This window comes from Armigeres subalbatus, chromosome 2, assembly GCF_024139115.2.
Source record: "Armigeres subalbatus isolate Guangzhou_Male chromosome 2, GZ_Asu_2, whole genome shotgun sequence".
In the NCBI taxonomy this organism is placed as follows: domain Eukaryota; kingdom Metazoa; phylum Arthropoda; class Insecta; order Diptera; family Culicidae; genus Armigeres; species Armigeres subalbatus.
Window position 1 is genome coordinate 238,731,838 of NC_085140.1, and position 21,447 is coordinate 238,753,284.

Here is a 21,447-nt window from a genome sequence, read left to right on the forward strand (position 1 = left end):
TGTGCCCTTTCTTATATATTGGGCATATGAGGCCATCCAACCAGCCGGCAGGCAGTTCTTCATCCTTCCATGTTTTCTGGATAATGTGGTGGATCGATGGTGCCGGCGTAGAGAAAAATGATCGATTTGTGCGGTCCAAACATGTGACCCTGAATGACAACCGTTTCACCATTGTTTATTCTTCTTGTGTTTTGTTCTAAGGATCCGATCCGCTCGAAAGATACGAATCATTAGAGTGAATGGCCTAGGTCTGATCAGTTCATCGAAGTGATCCATTTTGCCCATCTCTAAATTGGGCACTGTAGGCGAATTGCGAAATTGATTCAAAACTAGTTGACCCAGCAGGTTTTTTTATCTTTATAAAGGTATTTTTTTTAGGAATGGCTGATGCTTACCAGCGATATCAATAAGACATCGATGAAAAATGATTCTATATCTGTCAAACATAATATTGCTCTTTGAGCAAAGTTATTCGTTGAATATTGAAATGACCCTTCAAAGTTTAATTTCAGTTTAATTTTCCAAATCAGACAGAACCAGAGAATGGAGAGAAAAATGAACCGATGTAAAAAAAATGTGAAATCGAGTAAATCGGGTTATTGAGAAAACTAAGTTAAAAAACTACTTTACAATATTATGCTGTTATAAATGGGATGGTTCACAGAAATCAGTGGCAGGTGTAGAATGGCACGTTTATATTAATTATATTTCAGTTAATACTATTAATAACTATTCGACCCGGCCTTTTTCAGAACTGCCCATGCGAAGTTTCCATACGATTCTTAATGTTAGTTTTCCACGATTCACTTAACTTTACTCGTGATTTTCGCATGAGAGAATATCATATAAACCCGTCGAAAAAGAAAACGAACATATCTGCTGAAGGAATGAAGAATACGAATACAGACCAACTCATTTTTATTATATAGAGAAGATAATTATTGAATTGCAGTCCATCTCATTTTCACATGAATGAAAGCTTCACCATAAATATGTATGCTGTTTTACACGTCATATTTATTAAGTGTGATATATCTGATTTTTTCTCTGATGTAATTTTTCTTCTACCCTCCATGTGAACGGTTGTGATTGTTCAAAAGGGATTTCATCTGTAAATGACAAGGTTTATGTTCTGAGAGTTGTAACACTTTTCTCGTTAATCCCCCAGCGAGCAGCTAACCCAGAGTTAGCTTTTTCTTCTGTGCATATAGAGATAGACACATCGACTTAGCACACCATATAGTTATTCTACTGTAGTTTGGCGGGTGCAAAACCAATCAATTTATTGTGGAGAAATACTTATACTATAGCTGATTTCTTTCGAACAGATAGGAAATCCATACTTATTTTTGCCACATAAAGAGTAACTTTGATATATTAACATAAACCTTTTCCTAATTCATATATTGTGAACTAGATCTAATCCAGCTTTTTCATTAAGAAACGTCATACTCGATTGGATCCCAAGTGTGTCAGTTTTATGTGGACCCATCATTCTATCCGCCAGACTATGTCAAAGTGATTGCAGTATCCCAGCATTGTTCTGTCTTTTTTGTTATCATTTTTTTACCCGCTCGCCCTCTAATGAACGTCGGAGACCAGCATCAATAGAACGGCAGTAGCTATGCGAAAGCACTGACTCAGAGACAGATACGATATCCATCTCATCGCAAATCCTTGGCGCTGATTTTTCCGACGCGAAAGAGGTGGAGCACCACGGTGCGAAGCTCGCTTCAAATGAAACCGGCTCGCCCGCCGAGTCGGGCAGCATGATGAACGCTTGTGGAACAGGTAAATGACTGATAGAAGAATGGTCGGTCTGTTGGCCAGGACCGTCAGGACCAAGTGCCAAACAAAGGCATCTCGTCAGGCGAAAGTGGATCATGGCGTCGTTTTTTTCCTTCTTCTTTTTCCTCCGGTTTCTATTGTATTTGCGGATGCTGGACAGAACGTTCATTTGTCTAAGCCTAAAGAGGTTTAACGTATCGTCCCCCATCTAGGATTTACAATGACACAGCAATGATGACTGCCGTCATTTGTTGGATTAAAGCATATTTAGGCAGCTGGGATCAAATTTAGTTGTTGTTTTCGACCACTAGACTCTCTCGAAATGCATATTGTTTAACTGCATATATCAAAGAGGTCGACAGTGAATTCCGGGTGTAATGACTGACTACTACTAATTCAGATGTGTCCCGGTATGGCTTCATTTCGCGTAGTTTGCCATTATTTCAATATTTTTTTCACCATTTTGATTTAATATTATATCTACCTGAATCGTACGTTCAATATGTTAATCAAGTACCTAAAGCAATTATGCAGCAGCAAAACTTAGAGATAGTGAGACAAAAGACGTAACTGATAATTTCATTGGTACAATGGCATCTTCCCCCTTCATGCAGTGTGGACAAATAACCGGAAAGAAAGGTATTCCCGATGGAATTTGGAGCTCGTTGTCGACTTCACCACTGGCATTCTGTTATTATTCCTGAATGCAATTCCAAAACTATTTCCTTGTTCAATTTTCTTTCGAAACTTTTCCCCCGCTGCTACCGGCAGTGAGCATCCATCCAACATGGTTTCAATATTTGCGAAAGGGTATTTGCATGGCACAAAGCATCGTTGGTCGTACTCGGAGTTTGTGTTTTCTTTTGCATGGCTCGGTTTTAACCTGTCGTCTGAAGTATTTTCCTTTGTGCTGGTAAACGTATCAAGTATTTGTTATCATGTTACTCTATATTTCTGTGAGAATTAGAAAGACTTGCTAAGATGTCGCTAAAACAAAGATTGATAACGTAATGAAACACTGCTCTTAAATCTAAATTTTTCATTTCTTATTTCAGAATACATGAAGCGCTGCCAGAAATGTAATAGATAAACCATTTTTGTCGATTTTCAGTTTTTTGCAAAGATCTGGAAATAGAAAGCTTTCCAGAGAGCTTAATAGAATAACGAACAAAATATTTCTGACAACTAGATATAATGGAGATATGCACATTTTAATTTATGGTATACAATATCACAATTACGATTTCGTTGCCATTTAGTGTTCATTAAGCACTTCCACAGTTATTGACTGCGAGGTTTCTAATCCAAGTTACCATTTTTGCATTCGTATATCGTGAGGCTAACACGATGAAACTTTTATGCCTAGGAAAGTCGAAACCATTTCCAATTCAAAAATTGCAAGTAAATAGCAAATTTTATTTATTATTTGAAGTTTTTGTGAAAATGCGTCTCATGTAAAATGTACTCAATATACCACATGTACCACTTTCGCTGGGAACCAGTTCACATCATTTAATAAATTAATGTTTCACTTCTTTAATTGACCCCTTCTTTCAAGAGCAAAACTGATCCATCGATGTCCTTGGAACAGGTTTCTGATCTCGACATACATGACTAACATTACAGGGTCCGACTATTGAAGTGCTACATTAGAATTAACAGACAAATTGATCAAAACAAAAATATTTCATTTCAATTTCATTCAATTTCACAAGAAAACATATCACTTTTTAAAAGCTTACGGGTAAAGTTCATCTTGTTTGCCCTTGAGCTTAACCACTCGTCGCAGACGATTGAGGAACGCATCGTACGAGGCCCGCTGGTGCTCTTGTGTTATTTTATCAACGGCCACCAGATCAGACGGGAATTAAATGACGATACAGGCTTCCGGGCCTCCTTTTAGGCTTCCTCTTGAAAGGAGGCTTCCGGGCTTCTTGAAAGGAGGCTTCCGGGCTTCTTGAAAGTCGGCTTCCGAGCCTCTTGAAAGGAGGCTTACGGGCCTCTTGAAAGGACGCTTACGGGCCTCTTGAAAGGAGGCTTCCGGACCTCTTGAAAGGAGGCTTCCGGGCCTCTTGAAAGGAGGCTTCCGGGCCTCTTGAAAGGAGGCTTCCGGGCCTCTTGAAAGGAGGCTTCCGGGCCTTTTGAAAGGAGGCTTCCGAGCCTCTTGAAAGGAGGCTTCCGAGCCTCTTGAAAGAAGGCTTCCAGACCTTTTGTAATGAAACCTCCAAAGTTCTTGAAAGGAGGGTTCCAAGCCACTTGAAAAGGACGCTTCCGAACCTCTTGAAAGGAGTCCTCCTAGCCTCTTGAAAGGAGGCTTCCGGGCCTCTTGAAAGGAGGCTTCCGGGCCTCTTGAAAGGAGGCTTCCGGGCCTCTTGAAAGGAGGCTTCCGGGCCTCTTGAAAGGAGGCTTCCGGGCCTCTTGAAAGGAGGCTTCCGGGCCTCTTGAAAGGAGGCTTCCGGGCCTCTTGAAAGGAGGCTTCCGGGCCTCTTGAAAGGAGGCTTCCGGGCCTCTTGAAAGGAGGCTCCAGGGCCTCTTGAAAGGAGGCTTCCGGGCCTCTTGAAAGGAGGCTTCCAGGCCTCTTGAAAGGAGGATTCCGAGCCTCTTGAAAGGAGGCTTCCGGGGCCTCTTGAATGGAGGCTTCTGGGCTTCTTGAAAGGTGGCTTCCGGGCCTCTTGAAAGGAGGCTTCCGGGCCTCTTGAAAGGATGCTTCCGGGCCTCTTGAAAGGAGGCTTCCGGGCCTCTTGAAAGTAGGCTTCCGGGCCACTTGAAAGGAGGCTTCCGGGTCACTTGAAAGGAGGCTTCCAGGCCTCTTGAAAGTAGGCTTCTAGGCCTCTTGAAAGGAGGCTTCCGGGCCTCTTGAAAGGAGGCTTCCGGGCCTCTTGAAAGGAGGCTTCCGGGCCTCTTGAAAGGAGGCTTCCGGGCCTCTTGAAAGGAGGCTTCCGGGCCTCTTGAAAGGAGGCTTCCGGGCCTCTTGAAAGGAGGCTTCCGGGCCTCTTGAAAGGAGGCTCCGGGGCCGCTTGAAGGGAGGCTCTCGGGCTCCGTGATAGGAGGTTCCAGGGCCTCTTGAAAGGTGGCTTCCGAGCCTCTTGAAAGGAGGCTTCCGGGCCTCTTGAAAGGAGGCTTCCGAGCCTCTTGAAAGGAGGCTTTCGGGCCTCTTGAAAGGAGGCTTCCGGGCCTCTTGAAAGGAGGCTTCCGGGCCTCTTGAAAGGAGGCTTCCGGGCCTCTTGAAAGGAGGCTTCCGGGCCTCTTGAAAGGAGGCTTCCGGGCCTCTTGAAAGGAGGCTTCCGAGCCTCTTGAAAGGAGGCTTCCGAGCCTCTTGAAAGGAGGCTTCCGAGCCTCTTGAAAGGAGGCTTCCGAGCCTCTTGGAAGGAGGCTTCCGAGCCTCTTGAAAGGAGGCTTCCGAGCCTCTTGAAAGGAGGCTTCCGAGCCTCTTGAAAGGAGGCTTCCGAGCCTCTTGAAAGGAGGCTTCCGAGCCTAGACGAAAATAACTTAATAATATCAAATGTTGATTAGATAGCAAAATGAGATATGGACGTGATTGAGATAAGAGATAACATATCAGACGATAATATTTTTCAATATTTTGCCCTTAGTTATGCTATTTGTAAGAAGTGACCATTATCATGTGCCATTAGTTTGTTCTTATGCATAGCATATCTTGATATTTAAATGATATTTCGGTGCAAATATTTGATATTGTTACCTGTTCTTTTATCTCTTATATCAATCAACTCCATATCATGTTTTGTTATTCTGACCAGATGTTTACTCTACGATAGAATATGCTTCGCCAATTAGAAGTAGAATGGGCAAAATCAGAATCAGGATTCAGGATAATGAACAACCAATTGAGCCACCCATGCATGCATGGTCATGCTAGATGAAAGGAGAAAAGTTATCCGAAAGCTGAAGAACGACAGCTGTTTATGGGGCCCTCCTTAGCCGTGCGGTAAGACGCGCAGCTACAAAGCAAGACCATGCTGAGGGTGGCTGGGTTCGATTCCCGGTGCCGGTCTAGGCAATTTTCGGATTGGAAATCGTCTCGACTTCCCTGGGCATAAAAGTATCATCGTGTTAGCCTCATGATATACGAATGCAAAAATGGTAACCTGGCTTAGAAACTTCGTAGTTAATAACTGTGGAAGTGCTTAATGAACACTAAGCTACGAGGCGGCTCTGTCCCAGTGTGGGGATGTAATGCCAATAAGAAGAAGAAGAAGAACGACAAGGCCGCTAGGAAGAACGGAACTCCGGAACTTCTAAAAGCGAGAGAGAGGCCGACTGATCGAAAAAAAAAATCTCCAAGTGATCTGTAAGGATAAATAAATACCTCCAAGATGACTGAATGGTTTCATATGTCTTATCTACAAAACAGGTCGTAGACTCGATTTTGGAGGTATTCGGATTTTTTTTTTTTTGATTTTCAAAAAATTCTTTAACAAAAGAGTTTAATGATTTTCTTTTTTATTTAATTTTTTTAGGGCCTTTTGGAGACCAATAGAACATAACTTTTATTAAATACAGCAATATCCCAATTTTATTACCCTTACAATTTTATTACCCTAGTGATTTTTTGGGTTATAAAAAAGGCAATGTGGCAAAATCCTTGACACAGCCGGTGAAAGTTATTTCATAAAAATCGTTGTGAGTCCAGAGGTGAACCAGCCAAGGGCTGAAACCATTTCAAATAAAGAAGAAAAAAAATCGTTGTTGTTTGCGAAATTATTAACAAAAATAAAAAGAACGACTAAAATTTTTAAATTTTTCTGTGGTGACAAAATCAAAATCGTTCGAAAACCGTGATAAAATCGGAGGTAAACGCTGTATTGCTTATGCAGAGATTGCATAATATAAACCCTAACAATTTTTGGCTTGGGTGCACACCGCCTATGATCGCATATCAGTGAATATGGATTTTCGTCGTTATCGAGTTAGAATCTGTAACGGTCATATTCATCATAATAATATAGAATGGCACTGTTAAATAGGAATACTTGTTCTGGGAAAGTCAAAAAATATCAAGCCAGTTTGCCCCAGATGGAAAATGACTGCATATGAGTCGCGTTTTCCTGGTTAATGGGACTCATATTCAGCCATTTTCAAGATGGGTCAAGTAAGCTTGATGCTTGTTCCTCATTTTCTCCATTTGATATATGATGAGATACCAGTGAGAGATTTTTTTCACTTTCCCTCTGAAATCATTCACTGCCCTAAATTAGAAAATGCTGCTATAATCTGTCAATTGTAGCTATTCGCTTTCCCGTATGGACAATGGGTCGCTGAATGGATGCGTGTGGGTGGAGGCGCTTGGTACATTGCAGATTAGTATCACTCGAACGTTTTCATTATGAAGTAAATTACAGAATTTCATACCTTATCTTTTATTCTGATTTTGACCTAGTCCTACTTCTTATTTTGACACATTACACAAACACGAAAAATATGAGAGACGAAACGGTTTGCTTCGGACGGAAGGGGAGGTTTGTGTTTTTTTTTCTCTGTCCACAGGATTCGACCCGCGATCCCAAAATTGTGTTGTGTCAGCTAAGCTCAGTAGAACCTTTTTCAGCTATTAATACAGCTTAGTGGCTACTGTTAAATCATAAATTCAATCAAACGATGTTTGCTACCTCTTTCAGCAACGAGATGAATTGTCATTTAAACTTCTGCAGAAAATTCAAGCACATTGCTTTTTTTTGTTTTACATATCTATCAAAGTGCTTCCAAAAAAAGTGGGTCGAGCATATTCAACATCCTATCATTCCATGTGATAGTCATTGATATATGATGAATATTAATCACGCTTATCTGGTAAGAGAAAAATACATGTCATTCAATGATCAGATTCGCCTGTCACAAATGGCACATCTTACTGGTTGGAACTCCACCAGGGGAAATTGATGAATGTCATTATTTTTCGCCCTTCGAATACAAAAAAAAACTTCTACTAGCAGGACATGAAATCACGTATAAAATCGATTTTGGAATAAATTGGCTACGGCCCACGTAGGTAAACACTCCACCAGTTCATTCCGCCCTCAGGGATGAGGAAGCTCCCCGATGGCAATCACATAACAAAATACCGCACGTATATCTCTGAGCACCCGTCCTACTTGGGGAAAACGGAAGAAACCATTTTCATTCTGCCACCACCCCGGCTTTTCTCCCGTGCAATTCTCATTATTGTCTACTTTCTTTCCTTTTTCAGATAACGAACTCTATTCCGGCACGGTGGCTGACTTCAGCGGTCTTGACCCAATTATCTACCGGGAACCATTGCAGACCGAGCAGTACGACAGTTTGAGCCTGAACGGTAATAAAATGTCACTAATTTATGTTTATGTAGCAGTGAATGCCACCCACGTCCTCACAAATTCTCGTTCCCTGTTTCTTAAAACCCTGGCGCGGCTGGTTCGGTTTTTATGGGAATGTCTCCGCTATCGTCGGAGTGCGCGCCGAATCATGCTCCGCCGTAATTTGACTGACTTTGGATGCTACGCCGCCCGCTTCCTTAGGGAGAACTAACCGCAGGCCCATTTGGAACACGAAGGCACTAAGTTCTTGATGGGATATCACCGCAAGGTGCTTTGATGATTGATGATTGCATTCCTAAATAATTGCCAACCGAATCTAATTAGAGAGGGTAGGGCATTTACTCGGTAACTAAAGAGAAGTTTATGGGGCATAAGGTTTTTCTCGTTGTTGCATTGACATTTTTATTTGGCGTTTTAAATATACATTAAACGTATTTATTGAGCGAATTTTGACCGGAATTAAGTAAGAAATTAACCGTAAGATCGAGCGCCAGGAACATTTCCACCTTTGATTCTTGTCAGTTGTAAAATGCATAATAAAATTGAAATGTTATGAATGCCATTGTCAGAATGAATATTCAAATTCATTTTTAGGCCAGATTTCCAAAAGCAAGATAAACCAATTTTTTTATCATTTTGCCAAGAAGATGTTCAAAAACCCTTCAGGTAGACTACATGTACAAACACTAATATGATTTTTATTGCTGATTTCGGGTTGTGAGCTGATTTCGTATGCCTAATATCTTACTCTAAGTACATTTTTAATTGTTGACAAGTGTTCTTAACGAATATTTATTTGTGAGCGCTAGATGAGCCGCCTGACTGAATTAATATATGATAACTGATATAGCATAAAATCTACATTTCCATCAGACCTGGATTACCAACGACATCGATTACTTCCATAGCGTACTCAACAAAAGCATTATTCCGATATAACAAGCTTAATTGGACTGTTTATTATCCCATGTCAGCTTTCAATAAGCAGCCCCTGTGTGGACTACAAAAACTATCATATATCCTACTATTGTCGACCCTGATATCGATATTCATGTAGAGCTCGCCATGACCCATTGTTGCTCCATCGAATCCATGTTTCAATCAATCATAATAATTAAACTGGCCAATGGTTCCCAGGGGCGGAATTAACATATTGCATTGGCAAAACAAAACCGACCACTACATTATTGGTCTACGCAACTCCTTTCATTAACGCCAGTCCTTTATCCTTCCCGTCCTCGTCTGACCTTAGCTCATTACGGGTGTTATTTTTGTTTAATAGTAATCGACAAATGAATGAATAATTAATAACCCCTTTCGAAGTGTGCAGAGGTGTAAATTGACCATTATCACGTTCATAAATATTTCAGCACCCAACTTCGTCGGATCGTTCACGCAGGGCGACTTTGTCTACTTCTTCTTCCGCGAGACGGCCGTCGAATTCATCAACTGTGGAAAGGTAAGAAAAGATGAGAATTTAGTTGCTACCGCCCCCACTCGATGGTTCCGTTGGCGTTGGTGCCACGGCACGGCAAGAATGGTTATTAAAAATGCATCTTTCTTTTTTGCGCTTTCCTCGGCAGGCCGTCGTCAGCAGAGTGGCCCGGGTTTGCAAATGGGATAAAGGTGGGCCCCATCGGTACAAAAACAGATGGACCACCTATCTGAAGTCGCGTCTCAACTGCTCCATGCCCGGCGATTTTCCCTTCTACTTCGATGAAATTCGTAAGTATTATGAAATATGTTTATTGTCAGTAAGAAAGGTTCATAATGTAATTAAGGTCTGGAGTATATGCAAATCTCTTTGGTTGTTCTTAAAAAAAAAATGTAGGTAGGGTTTCTGTTCCTTATCTTATAGTTTTCATAATCATGGATGAACAGGATGAACACGCTTTTACACAGATTTATAAAAAAAATAGGGGAAGAGGCCCCAAAATGAAACATGGGTATTTTAACCTCGTGCAACAGTTAAACAATATGGCTAGCCAATACCATCTTAAAATTCTTAATCACACTAGCAATATTCATATTTCAAAAAAGTGGTGATGTTTCGTTGCCAGAAAACTCTTGAGGCAAAATACCTTTTAGCCGGCAGCTCTTAGGAAACAACGACCCACGCGTCGGCGAATCAGCTTTTTGGTATGGACAGTGCGTGGAGACGCGTAGTACATTGTAGGTTAGTTCCACTATGGCGTTTTGCTTCGCCAAAATGTTAGATGTTTAATAAAAATGTGTAAGAAAAATATTTTTCATACATTCTTTTCAATTATTTTGATACTTTTTTCGCCTAACCTACATAATTTTACGTCTAGTTTTGTTAATACAATCTCAAACATGGTAAATATAAGTTAATACCAGAAAGTGGGGAGGGGGGGGCGTTTTGGGGCCTCTTCCGCTACTACGCGTCTCCACGCACGGGCCATACTAGAATGCTAATTCGCCGTTTATGATTTAATCTAACTGAACGAGCTATACACGGTCTGTGAAGTAAGATGTGCCAAGCGATTCCACGCTTCATGTGTTGGTCTTAGTGATTTGGATATGTGATGAGTGCATGTAAGAATTGTGTCTTCTAATTAGCATTACATCCCTTACTGGGACATTGCCGAACTGTGTAGGGCAAGGGATAACGTGTTTGAGTCACCCCGTCTTCAACAATTGTCACCGAACTAGATGAGCTGAAGGCCCAGGTTATTTATTTATTTATTTAACTCCATCTTCGAATAATTCGTACAGACTGTTAATCTTATATTAAAAAGGCTAATCTAATTCCTTAATTCTATTTACAAACATGGTTTTCGACATATTAAAATAGCGCAATCAACAGACCAATATGAAAGCTTTTGATTGCAGTACTCAAACTAATTCATGAAAAAAATGTTTCTTAGGTCCTTTTGAAAATTTATGCGAGATTTCTCGCCTAATTTTTCAAAAGAACCTAAGTAACATTTTTTTCATGAATAATTTGAATATTGCAATTAACAGACCAATATGAAAGCTTTTGATTGCATTACTTAAATTAATTAATGAAAAAATGTTACTTAAGTCGTTTTAAAAAGTTAAGCGAGATTTGAATTCATTTGATAGAATACATTGAAAATCGATAATATCTTCTAAGTAGATCTGTTTAACATATAATAACATAATATATAATAACATTTAACATATAATACTTCGACTACGTTATGCGTTGAACTCCATTGATGTTTTACCATGTTGAAAATGATAAAAATAAAAACTCCCCTAAATTTCCTATCAAGATGGGCAATAAATAAATATATATTTTCCACAAATAATGCAAAATTTTCATAAACAATTAAAAATGTTTCACAAAACAAAAATAAATTAGGGTAAACTGGGGCAAAATGCACCCCCGCACAATGGTCGGATTCGTCAAATTTCACGACATAAATCGATAACTCGAAAACCATCAGTGTTAGAGGTTTGACGTCTTCAGAAGAAATGATCTACAAGAAGAGATCTATTTTTGGTGTAAGTTGTCATTAGGGTGGCCCTTCGGTGAAATTTTTCTGGAAATGTATTTTTTTACCCTTTTGAATTAGGAGTTCATATAATTCTACAAAGTTGTAGAGAATTTAATTCTAAGCATTTTTGCTTAATAAACAATTATTTTATCTCATATAGGTGATGTTTTATGACAAAATTACTAAATTTAGATAGGGTGGTCCCGAAAAAATAGTTTTTAACTTCCACTTTCGTCAATTCAGAATATTTTCAAAAATTGTCTTAGCATCGCTTCACGGTCTTTGGATAGCGCATCTTTTGGTTACATAAGATGGTTGATAGCTTCATTTTTTCATGATTTTTTTCATGAAAAAGTGATATTTTTCTGAGCATTCTTCTGCAGATGGTAGCAAATATTAGCAAAAAATTCAATCGTATTCTGAAAGTATACATGCATGTCCATCAAATCCATGGTATTTCATTTGTCCATCTTTGTCCGCTTTTGTTTAACGATAGTATTATTTTTGTATGAAAAATTAGGGTGAAACACATATATCATCTTTTGGATTTTCACAATATTTGGTAGAATAAAAGACAAGAACACCGTCTTCGGCCAGAGGACGTAGAGACTGAAAACTTAACACCTAGACAACTGACAGGACACATAATACCCAGTGAGGTGGACAATTTTTCGATCACGAAAAGTTTCCTTCTTACCGAGGCGGGAATCGAGCCACGCTCCATAGTCCATGCCTCTAGACGATTGACGGCGCTAACCACACGGCCACAAAGCACACAAAGAATCGTTCTTTACCTAAAATATTTAAATCAACTCGTGTGGAAAAGAAGTCGAAAAAATCATTTTGACATTTTAACTACTGGAACGATTTTCAAAGGTCATTAAATAAAAGAGCGCTACTTTTGTGGCGAAATACAAAATCATAAAATTAAAGTTGGTTTTTCATGGCTAATTCGCAGAATAATTTCATTTTCACAGTTTATAAGTGAGGGTCGCCAATGACTACATGTGATTCCATGGACATTGATAATAGGTCCAGTAGTTCAAAAATTATGTTTTAAAAAAATATTTTTTCCAAAATGTTGATTTTTTCGACCACCATGGATCGAAATCGGACAAAATTAAAAAGTGAGTTGAAATATTGCAAAAATCAGAGATATGGTATATGTGTTTCCCATGGAATAGCTGATTTTTTATACAAAAACTAATATGATTATCAATCAAAAGTGGACAAACATGGACAAATGAAATACCATGGATTTGATGGGCCTGCATGTATACTTTCAGATAACGATTGAAATTTTTGCTAATATTTGCTACTAGCTGCAGTAGAATGCTCAGAAAAATATCACTTTTTCATGAAAAAACGCTTATAATATGCTTGAAAATGAAGCTATCAGCCGTCTTATGTAACCAAAAGATGCGCCATCCAAAGACCGTGAAGCGATGCTAAGACAGTTTTTGAAAATATTCTGAATTGACGAAAGTGGAAGTTAAAAACTATTTTTTCGGGACCACCCTATCTAAATTTAGTAATTTAGTCATAAAACATCACCTATATGAGATAAAATAAATGTTTATTAAGCAAAAATGCTTAGAATTAAATTCTCTACAACTTTGTAGAATTATATGAACTCCTAACTCAAAAGGGTAAAAAAATACAATTCCAAAAAAATTTCACCGGAAGGCCACCCTAATGACAACTTACACCAAAAATAGATCTCTTCTTGTAGATCATTTCTTCTGAAGACGTCAAAGCTCTAACACTGATGGTTTTCGAGTTATCGATTTATGTCGTGAAATTTGACGAATCCGACCATTGTGCCCCGGGGCAAAACGACCTTTTGACGTTTTTATCGGTGTTTCAGACCAATCTCCATGAATGTTTACTGCTCATTTGATAGTTCGAGATCCGAACTACATGCGCTGTAGTAAAAACTCTGGAAAAACTACCGAAAATATCCTCAAAAATCCCAAAGCGTCGTTTTGTTCAGGCGGTGCAGATTAGTTTCCCCTGGCACAGCGGTTCTCAGCCTGGGGTACATCTACCCCACCTTCGCTGACCCTAGGGGATACCTCGGACAAAAATGCGTTATGGCGGACGTATTACAATTCCAATGAAAACTCATTGGTACAGTTTTGATAATTGTGAATTTTGTTATTTCAAAATTTACATTGTACATAATATGCAATGCGATCAAAAAATCCCGATTGAATCCTGCCTTCTACAACCAGCACAATGTGTAAAGCGCTGCGGGACAAAAGATCAAACAAACAAAACGTCGATTGAACAAATATTTTTTTTTACTAAAGCTGGTTTGCTTCGTTGCAAGAGGATAAGAAGCATCCTTCTACCACATAACATATAGGCATCTGTGCTGTGGAATGTGGTCCTTCGATGATTTTAGAACGCTAGCGAACCTAGCGGTGGAAGTGAAGCTTTACTGAAAAACGCATATTAGACAGAGCAGCCAAAGCGCATGCTTCGCTTTCTCTTTCTGTCGCCCTGGAGATACGGGAGTGCCGTTCGTCGATTGTTGATGCACAAAGAGCCTACTTTGAAATTTGCAGTTTGTTCTATGATGTCTATCTGTTTTGTGCTTCTACTCTTCTCGGAAGCCTTCTTCCAAGCAGCTCGAAGGCCTCCTTTAAAGAGGTTTGGAAGCTTCCTGGGCACTTCAGAAGCCTCATTTCGAGTGGTTAGGTTGCCTCCTTTCAAGAGGGTCGGAGGCATCCTTTCAATAGGGTCGAAAGCCTCCTTTCAAGAGGCTCGGAAGCCTTCTTTCAAGAGGCTCGGAAGCCTCTTTTAAAAAGGCTCGGAAGCCTCCTTTCAAGAGGCTCGGAAGCCTCCTTTCAAGAGGCTCGGAAGCCTTCTTTCAAGAGGCTCGGAAGCCTCCTTTCAAGAGGCTCAGGCCTCATTTCAAGAGGCTCAGGAAGCCTCCTTTCAAGAGGCTCAGAAGCCTCCTTTCAAGAGGCCTCAAGCCTCCTTTCAAGAGGCTCAGAAGCCTCCTTTCAAGAGGCTCAGAAAGCCTCCTTTCAAGAGGCCTCAGAAGCCTCCTTTCAAGAGGCCTCAAGCCTCCTTTCAAAGAGGCTCAGAAGCCTCCTTTCAAGAGGTTCTAAAGCCTCCTTTCAAGAGGCCTCGGAAGCCTCCTTTCAAGAGGCTCGGAAGCCTCCTTTCAAGAGGCTCGGAAGCCTCCTTTCAAGAGGCTCGGAAGCCTCCTTTCAAGAGGCTCGGAAGCCTCCTTTCAAGAGTCCCTGGAAGCCTCCTTTCAAGAGGCTCGGAAGCCTTCTTTCAAGAGGCTCAAAAGTCACTTTCAGGAGGCTCAAAATCTTCCTATCAAAAGGTTCGGAAGCCTCCCCTCAAGAGGCTCAAACCTCATTTCAAGTGGTTAGGTTGCCTTCTTTCAAGACGCTTTGAAGCCTTCTTTCAAGAGGCTCAGAAGCCTCCTTTCAAGAGGCTCAGAAGCCTCATTCCAAGAGGCTGAAAACCCTTTTTCGAAGAGGCTCGGAAGCCTTCTTTCAAGAGGCTCGGAAGCTTTCTTTCAAGAGGCTCAAAAGCCTCCTTACAAGAGGCACGGAAGCCTTCTTTCAAGAGGTTCGGAAGCCTCCTTTCGATAAGCTTTAAAGCCTTTTTTATAGAGGCTCAAAAGCCTCCTTTTCTAGAGGCTCATAAGTCTCTTTTCAAGCTCAGAAGCCTTCTCTTCTAAAGTCTCAAAAGCCTCCTTTCGAGAGGCTCGGAAGTCTCCTTTTAAGATCCTTCCAAGAGGCTCGGAAGCCTCCTTTCAAGAGGCTCGGAAGCCTCCTTTCAAGAGGCTCGAAAGGCACCTTTAGATAGGCTCGGAAGCCTCTTTTCAAGTGGTTCGGAATCCTCCTTTTAAGTGGTTAGGTTGCCTCCTTTCAAGAAGCTCGGAAGCCTCCTTTTAAGAGGCTCAGAAGCCTGCTTTCAAGAGGCTCGGAAGTCTACTTTCAAGTGATTCGGAACCCTTCGTTCAAGAGGCTCGGAAACCTCGCTTCAAGAAGCTCGGAATTCTTCTTTCAAGAGGCTCAGAAGCGTCCTTCCAAGATGCAATGGAAGCCTCCTTTCAAGTGGCTCGAAAACCGCCTTCAAGAGGCTCGGAAGCCTATCTACAAGAGGCTCAGATGCCTTCAATCAAGAGGCGTGGAGGAAACCTACTTTAAAGGGATTCGAAAGCTGAAAGGAGCTTCCCTTCAAAGGGCTCGGAATTATTTTTTCAAGAGAATTGGAAACTTACTTTCGAGAGGGGGTACCTCAATTAATGCAAAAGTTCGAAGGGGTTCCTCTCAAGAAAAAGATTTTTTTTTTGTCTTTATTAAGGAGACTTTCAGCCCGAGGCTGGCTCGTCTCCGGAAGAAAAAGATTGAAAACCGCTGCCTTAGCACTTTTAAAAGCAAATGCAATTATAAATAAAGATTTTTCCATAAAGAAATTAAAATATTCCACGAAAAAAAATGCCCAAAAATAAAACAATATTACCAATAAACAATTTACAAAATTTTCAACAAAATCATTTTCTGTCCATAAAAATATTTAAAAAAATATTTTTTAAAAATCCAAAGAATAATCAATAAAAATCAATAAAAATATATGGAACTATTCATAAAAAAGTTATAATGTTTTTATCAAATATTTTTGGGCAGTTTTTCAAATATTTCAAACATTTTTAACAAAAGGCAAAGGATGGGTTGGGTCTTGGAAGGTTAAACCGAAAGATGCTAATCATCTACATATTGGTGTCTGAAAATCGAGTTTTGGCATATGCACAATATGTGACAGATTTAGTTCGAAAAATGTTTTGGAGATTAACCACTTCCTTCGGTGGGGGTCTGATCCCACGAGACTAGTACGCTATACAGGTGCTTTCCCTTCTAAGCTACGAAGGACCTTCGTCGCCTTCCGCAACATCCATAAAGTACGTACAGTGACCGGCGAAAATAAAAGCCCACCCCCCTTTTTTAAAACTTTAGCTTAACAGTCATCATTTTTTTTAAAGAATATAGTTATTCAACAGTGGTTCAACAGTTGATACGCCTTTTTTTATTGTTGCAAGATTTTATTGAGATGGATTAATCTTACAACTAAAAAAATGTACACATTTTATTGGAAAAAAATCAAAAAAGGTATGACAAAAATAAAAGCCCATGTCCAATTCATAACGGGTAAAATAGTCCAAAGCAGTGAATATCCATTCTTAATAATTAATATGACCCCCTTTAGCCTCAATAACTTCCTGCAAACGTTTCGGCATACTTTCAGCAAGATTTTGCAGATGCTGTGGGTTGATTTCGTCCCATGCCCTCTGCAGAGAAGAAAAATAGTTGTCCTTGTTCATAACTCCATCTTTTACTACGCCATTGTCCAGAATAGCCCACAGATTCTCGATTGGGTTCAAATCTGGACTCTGGGGAAGCCATTCGAGAGGTTTTATACGACGTGAGCGGAAATAAGCCTTAGTCTTTTTAGCAGTGTATTAAGGGTCGTTGTCCTACTGGAACACGAAGTCTCTTCCCAGTCCAGCTTTCCGAAGAGAATCGGAAAGATTTTCCTTCAGAATATCGATGTTAACCATGGCCGCTGATGGTTCCGATGATGCGAACCAAATTTCCCACACCGGCCCAGGAGAAGCATCCCCATACCATGACATTACCACCTCCATGTTTCATGGTAGCTTGCAAATGACGTTTCTGGAAACCCTCTATATCCTTATGCCAAACTTGTTCACGACGCTTTTTGTTGAAAAGCTAAAACTTGGATTCATCGGTCCACAAAAACACGCCTCCAATACTCTTTGGGCATCTTTATATATTTCCGAGCAAACGCTAGGCGTTTTGCCTTATGTATTTTGCTGAAGAACGAAAGTCGCTTCGTGAGCCTGCTCTTCAACCCTTGTTCAGCCAGCCTTCGACGAATCGTTCTGTGCGAAATAGGGAGCGAGAGATTCTCCTTGATGAACAAACTGTGACTTTTGGGCGATTTTTTGATTTCCCCAATGATTCTTTTATCTGTTCGTGAATCTGTCTTCCTTGAGCGGCCTCTTCCGGATCTATCAGCGACTGACCCCAAAGCAATATGTTTGGCCACGATTGCACGAACTGCTCCTCTACTGATTTTGAACTTTTCTGCTGACTTCCGCTGCGAAACTTGGTTCAAATAATCTTGCACAACAAGATTTCGGATCTGTAGAGATATTTGTTTTCCACCCATATTGTCTATTGCACCGAAGCAACTTTATCAACCAACTTTGCACTTAAATTAATAGACTATTCGAAGTGAACAAATGTAAACAATCATCAGGGGGCACTGCAATACTAAATGACATCAATTGAGGGGTGTATCAATGAATCATTATTCTTTAAGGTAATTATTGTCATTCTGGCTTTTATTTTTGTCACACTTGTTTTGAGGGTATTGATAAAAAAATGAATATATATTGTAGAAGCATCAAGTTCTCATAAAAAACGCAGTCAAAATACAATCTACTATGAATTACTATTCTTTTAAATACATTGAAACATTAATGTTTCTTGAAAAACACTTCACTATCATATTAAAACAATAAACATACCAGGTGGGCTTTTATTTATGCCGGTCATGTACGTACGCTTAGAGGGGGTGATGGGAGGGGGATATTGCCTGAAGTGTGACGACTCATACAAAATTTAAAGATGACAGAAAGCGCGACACAGGGAGAACACATAGTCGAAGCACTCGCAATCTATTTCCCAAACCAATGCTTCCACATGTGTGGACACGGTTCAGTAGAACAATATTATCACCAAAAATGATTATCGCTAAAATTTCAACTATACGTGAAAAAACTTCCGAAGGAGTCCCGAACAACTTTTTTTTCATTTCCAAATGGAACTTACATTCAAATCTAATACCAGCTGCCGGCTACGGTCACTCACGAGTTGACTATTTAATTTTGTTGACCATTCTTTATGAAACAAATGCAATAAATGAATATACTTCATGTTCTTTTATTTTAAACCTAACTTCAAAGGCTCAAATGCGGAGAAGCATAACTGAGCCGAAATTATTAAATGCAACATTTATCTTTTAAACATTATCGTTCGGCACTGGTATTTTTCAGCAGCAACCTCTCCCTGATCAAATTAGTTTCATTTTTCATAAATTAGCAAAATTCGAAAACATTAATCATGATATATGAAAATTTACAAGTTGATTGTTTAAGCTAAAAAAACGATGGGAATCCGACATTCAAGACATAACGATTTCTGAAAACCTAATGATTTTTACAACATTTTTATATTATTATCGAACCATTTGCACCTGTGAGATAAGCATGCTGAAGGTGGCTGAGATGCATTCCTGGTTCGGTCCAGGAAATTTGCAGAAAAGTGGCGTGTTAGTATTTGGTATAACATATGGGGTAAAGACTAAGCTGCTGTTTGAAAGAGTTGTAACATGAATTTGCTTGTTTAATTTTTTATACGCATGTCACTTTTTACGATTGAAATAAGAAGAAATTTTAATGTATACCAAGAGCTAGATATTGACTTCCATTTTGCCTTTATTGTGCACTTAGTATGCCACATTTTTACGCTCAACTGTTCACCGTATACCAATTGCTATCTGATTTGTTTTAAATGAGGTGTTAAGGATTTTTAGGAACAAGTTGCATAGTTTTTAAATAAATTAAAGTCACACAATCAAAACACGACCAAAAAAGTGTAAAAACAAAGTTCTGTGTATCTACATTACTTATACTTCTTCATTTTGACATAACATCCATCACTGGGACTCGCAGCTTAGTGTTCCATCAGCACATCCACAGTTATTAACTGCGAGGTTTCTAAGCCATGTTTTATTTTTTGTATTTGTATATCATGAGGCTAACACGATGCTACTCTTATGTCCAGGGAAGTCGAGAAAATTTCCAACCCGAAAATTGTCGAGACCAAACTGGGAGACCATCAGCATGGTGTTGCTTTATAGTAAACACATCTTACCGCACGGCTAAAGAAGGCTCTTTCATTAGTATGGTAAATTTTTATGATCAATCGTAATGAATAATATTTTGACACTAGTAAAACTTATTCATTCACCTAACAAGTTTCAATTTGGTATGGTTTGGAATAGAATTGGGTGCATAAGATGACGATGCTGACCATAATCCTCACCCAGGCTTTTCTAAGTTGTTTGCAGGGGATAACATAAATTTATCCTGGTCGGCTCCGTTATGCACTTTAACGCTTGAGCTTCAATAAACGAGTTATTTAGATCATAATCTGATAATATTTGATTTCCCCTTAGTTTTTATATGATGATTGGAATGAAAAAAAATCCAGAAATCTCATTTGGGGCCATCCACAAAGTACGTCACGCGTTTAGGGGGCAGGGGGTTTCGAGAAGCGCGACGATGCTTACAAAGTGTGCCGAAGGGGGGAGGGAATTTGAAAATTACATTTTTTTCGTGACGTACTTTATGGATCTGCCCTTTTAAAGGGGACGCGATAAATAATCGATGGTTTTCCAATTAAAACGTACCGTTTCAGAGAGAAAAAAAAGTTGTTTGGGTATATTTTCACGTACTGAAAGTTTTGGCGATGCTCATTTTGTTGTCACGCCGTGGTAGTACACACTCACATTTTAGAGTGGGCGTGAATATTTAAATTGTCTGGCAGCTACACACATTCTTCATCAGCACATGTACTAATCAAGTAGAGGTGTGTGTGCTATTTGCCAGTTGGTCGTCAAGCTCAGACCCGACCGCATTGTGTAGACAAGAGCACACAACTCGAGTTCAGTTCAACCCAGTACTCAAACTAATTCATGAAAAAAAAATGTTACTTAGGTCCTTTTGAAAAGTTAAGCGAGAAATGTAAGTGACTTCAAAATGGCCGCAACTATTTTTCATTTATAACTAACAAAACGCTCATCTACATATTTGAAGATCTTAACCCTTAAAGGCGCATAGCGATTTTTTTTAGAAATTATCGGAAATATTTTTACGGTAAATAACCATTGTGAAATCATTAACATTAAACGTATTTTCGGTTTTTTGTTTTGAAATAACATTGCGCATTTAAGGGTTAAATCGGATTCAAAGCATACTCGGGCAATCTTTTCGATTGTTTTTCAAAGACCATTAACAGATGAATGGTAAGTAAGCTAGAAAGCAATTTAATGCAACTTTAACTGCTTTAAACTCATAAAGTTACGGATAGTTGCAGTGGTAATGCACATGATTTCAGAGTGGACCTCCAAAGCAACGATTACGCTATAAGGAGGAACTCGTTCGGATTTTTTTCTTAGCTCCTAATTGCTTTAGATTTAAGGACTTTTATCGAATAATATTTCATCGAATTTGACATTCCTAAACCGTCTAAGACGAATTAAGTACTGTCCATTTAATTCCACCAGTTAATTTTCGTTATCTTTGCAGATACGTATTTCGACCACAACTGTGTGGTCGTCTTCAGTGTCTTGTACTTGACTCGACTTGAAGAAAACAATCGCAACTTACACTATTTATACTACGCTAGGTACCTAATCTAATCTTATTTGCCTACTTTATTTACCTATACAGTAAATTACTTTATTGTATAGGTAAATAAAGTAGGCAAATAAGATTAGATTAGGTACCTAGCGTAGTATAAATAGTGTAAGTTGCGATTGTTTTCTTCAAGTCGAGTCAAGTACAAGACACTGAAGACGACCACACAGTTGTGGTCGAAATACGTATCTGCAAAGATAACGAAAATTAACTGTTGGAATTAAATGGACAGTACTTAATTCGTCCTAGACGGTTTAATACATTCCACTAAACGAGCTTAATATATTTTTCTTGACATTCCTGTTTCTCATCTAGTCATGTT

General features: G+C 39.5%; 1 protein-coding gene across 4 annotated transcripts in view; it reads left to right on the plus strand.

Annotated features, from left to right (window-relative positions):
- LOC134211975 (semaphorin-1A) overlaps positions 1 to 21,447 on the plus strand; it is a 597,712-nt gene that overhangs the window by 497,541 nt on the left and 78,724 nt on the right. For all 4 annotated transcript variants that reach the window (XM_062689410.1, XM_062689412.1, XM_062689411.1 and 1 more), the window contains 3 exons: positions 7,997 to 8,101; positions 9,473 to 9,561; positions 9,686 to 9,827. In XM_062689410.1, coding sequence (XP_062545394.1) covers positions 7,997 to 8,101; positions 9,473 to 9,561; positions 9,686 to 9,827 — 336 coding nt within the window. The remainder of the gene's footprint in view (positions 1 to 7,996; positions 8,102 to 9,472; positions 9,562 to 9,685; positions 9,828 to 21,447) is intronic.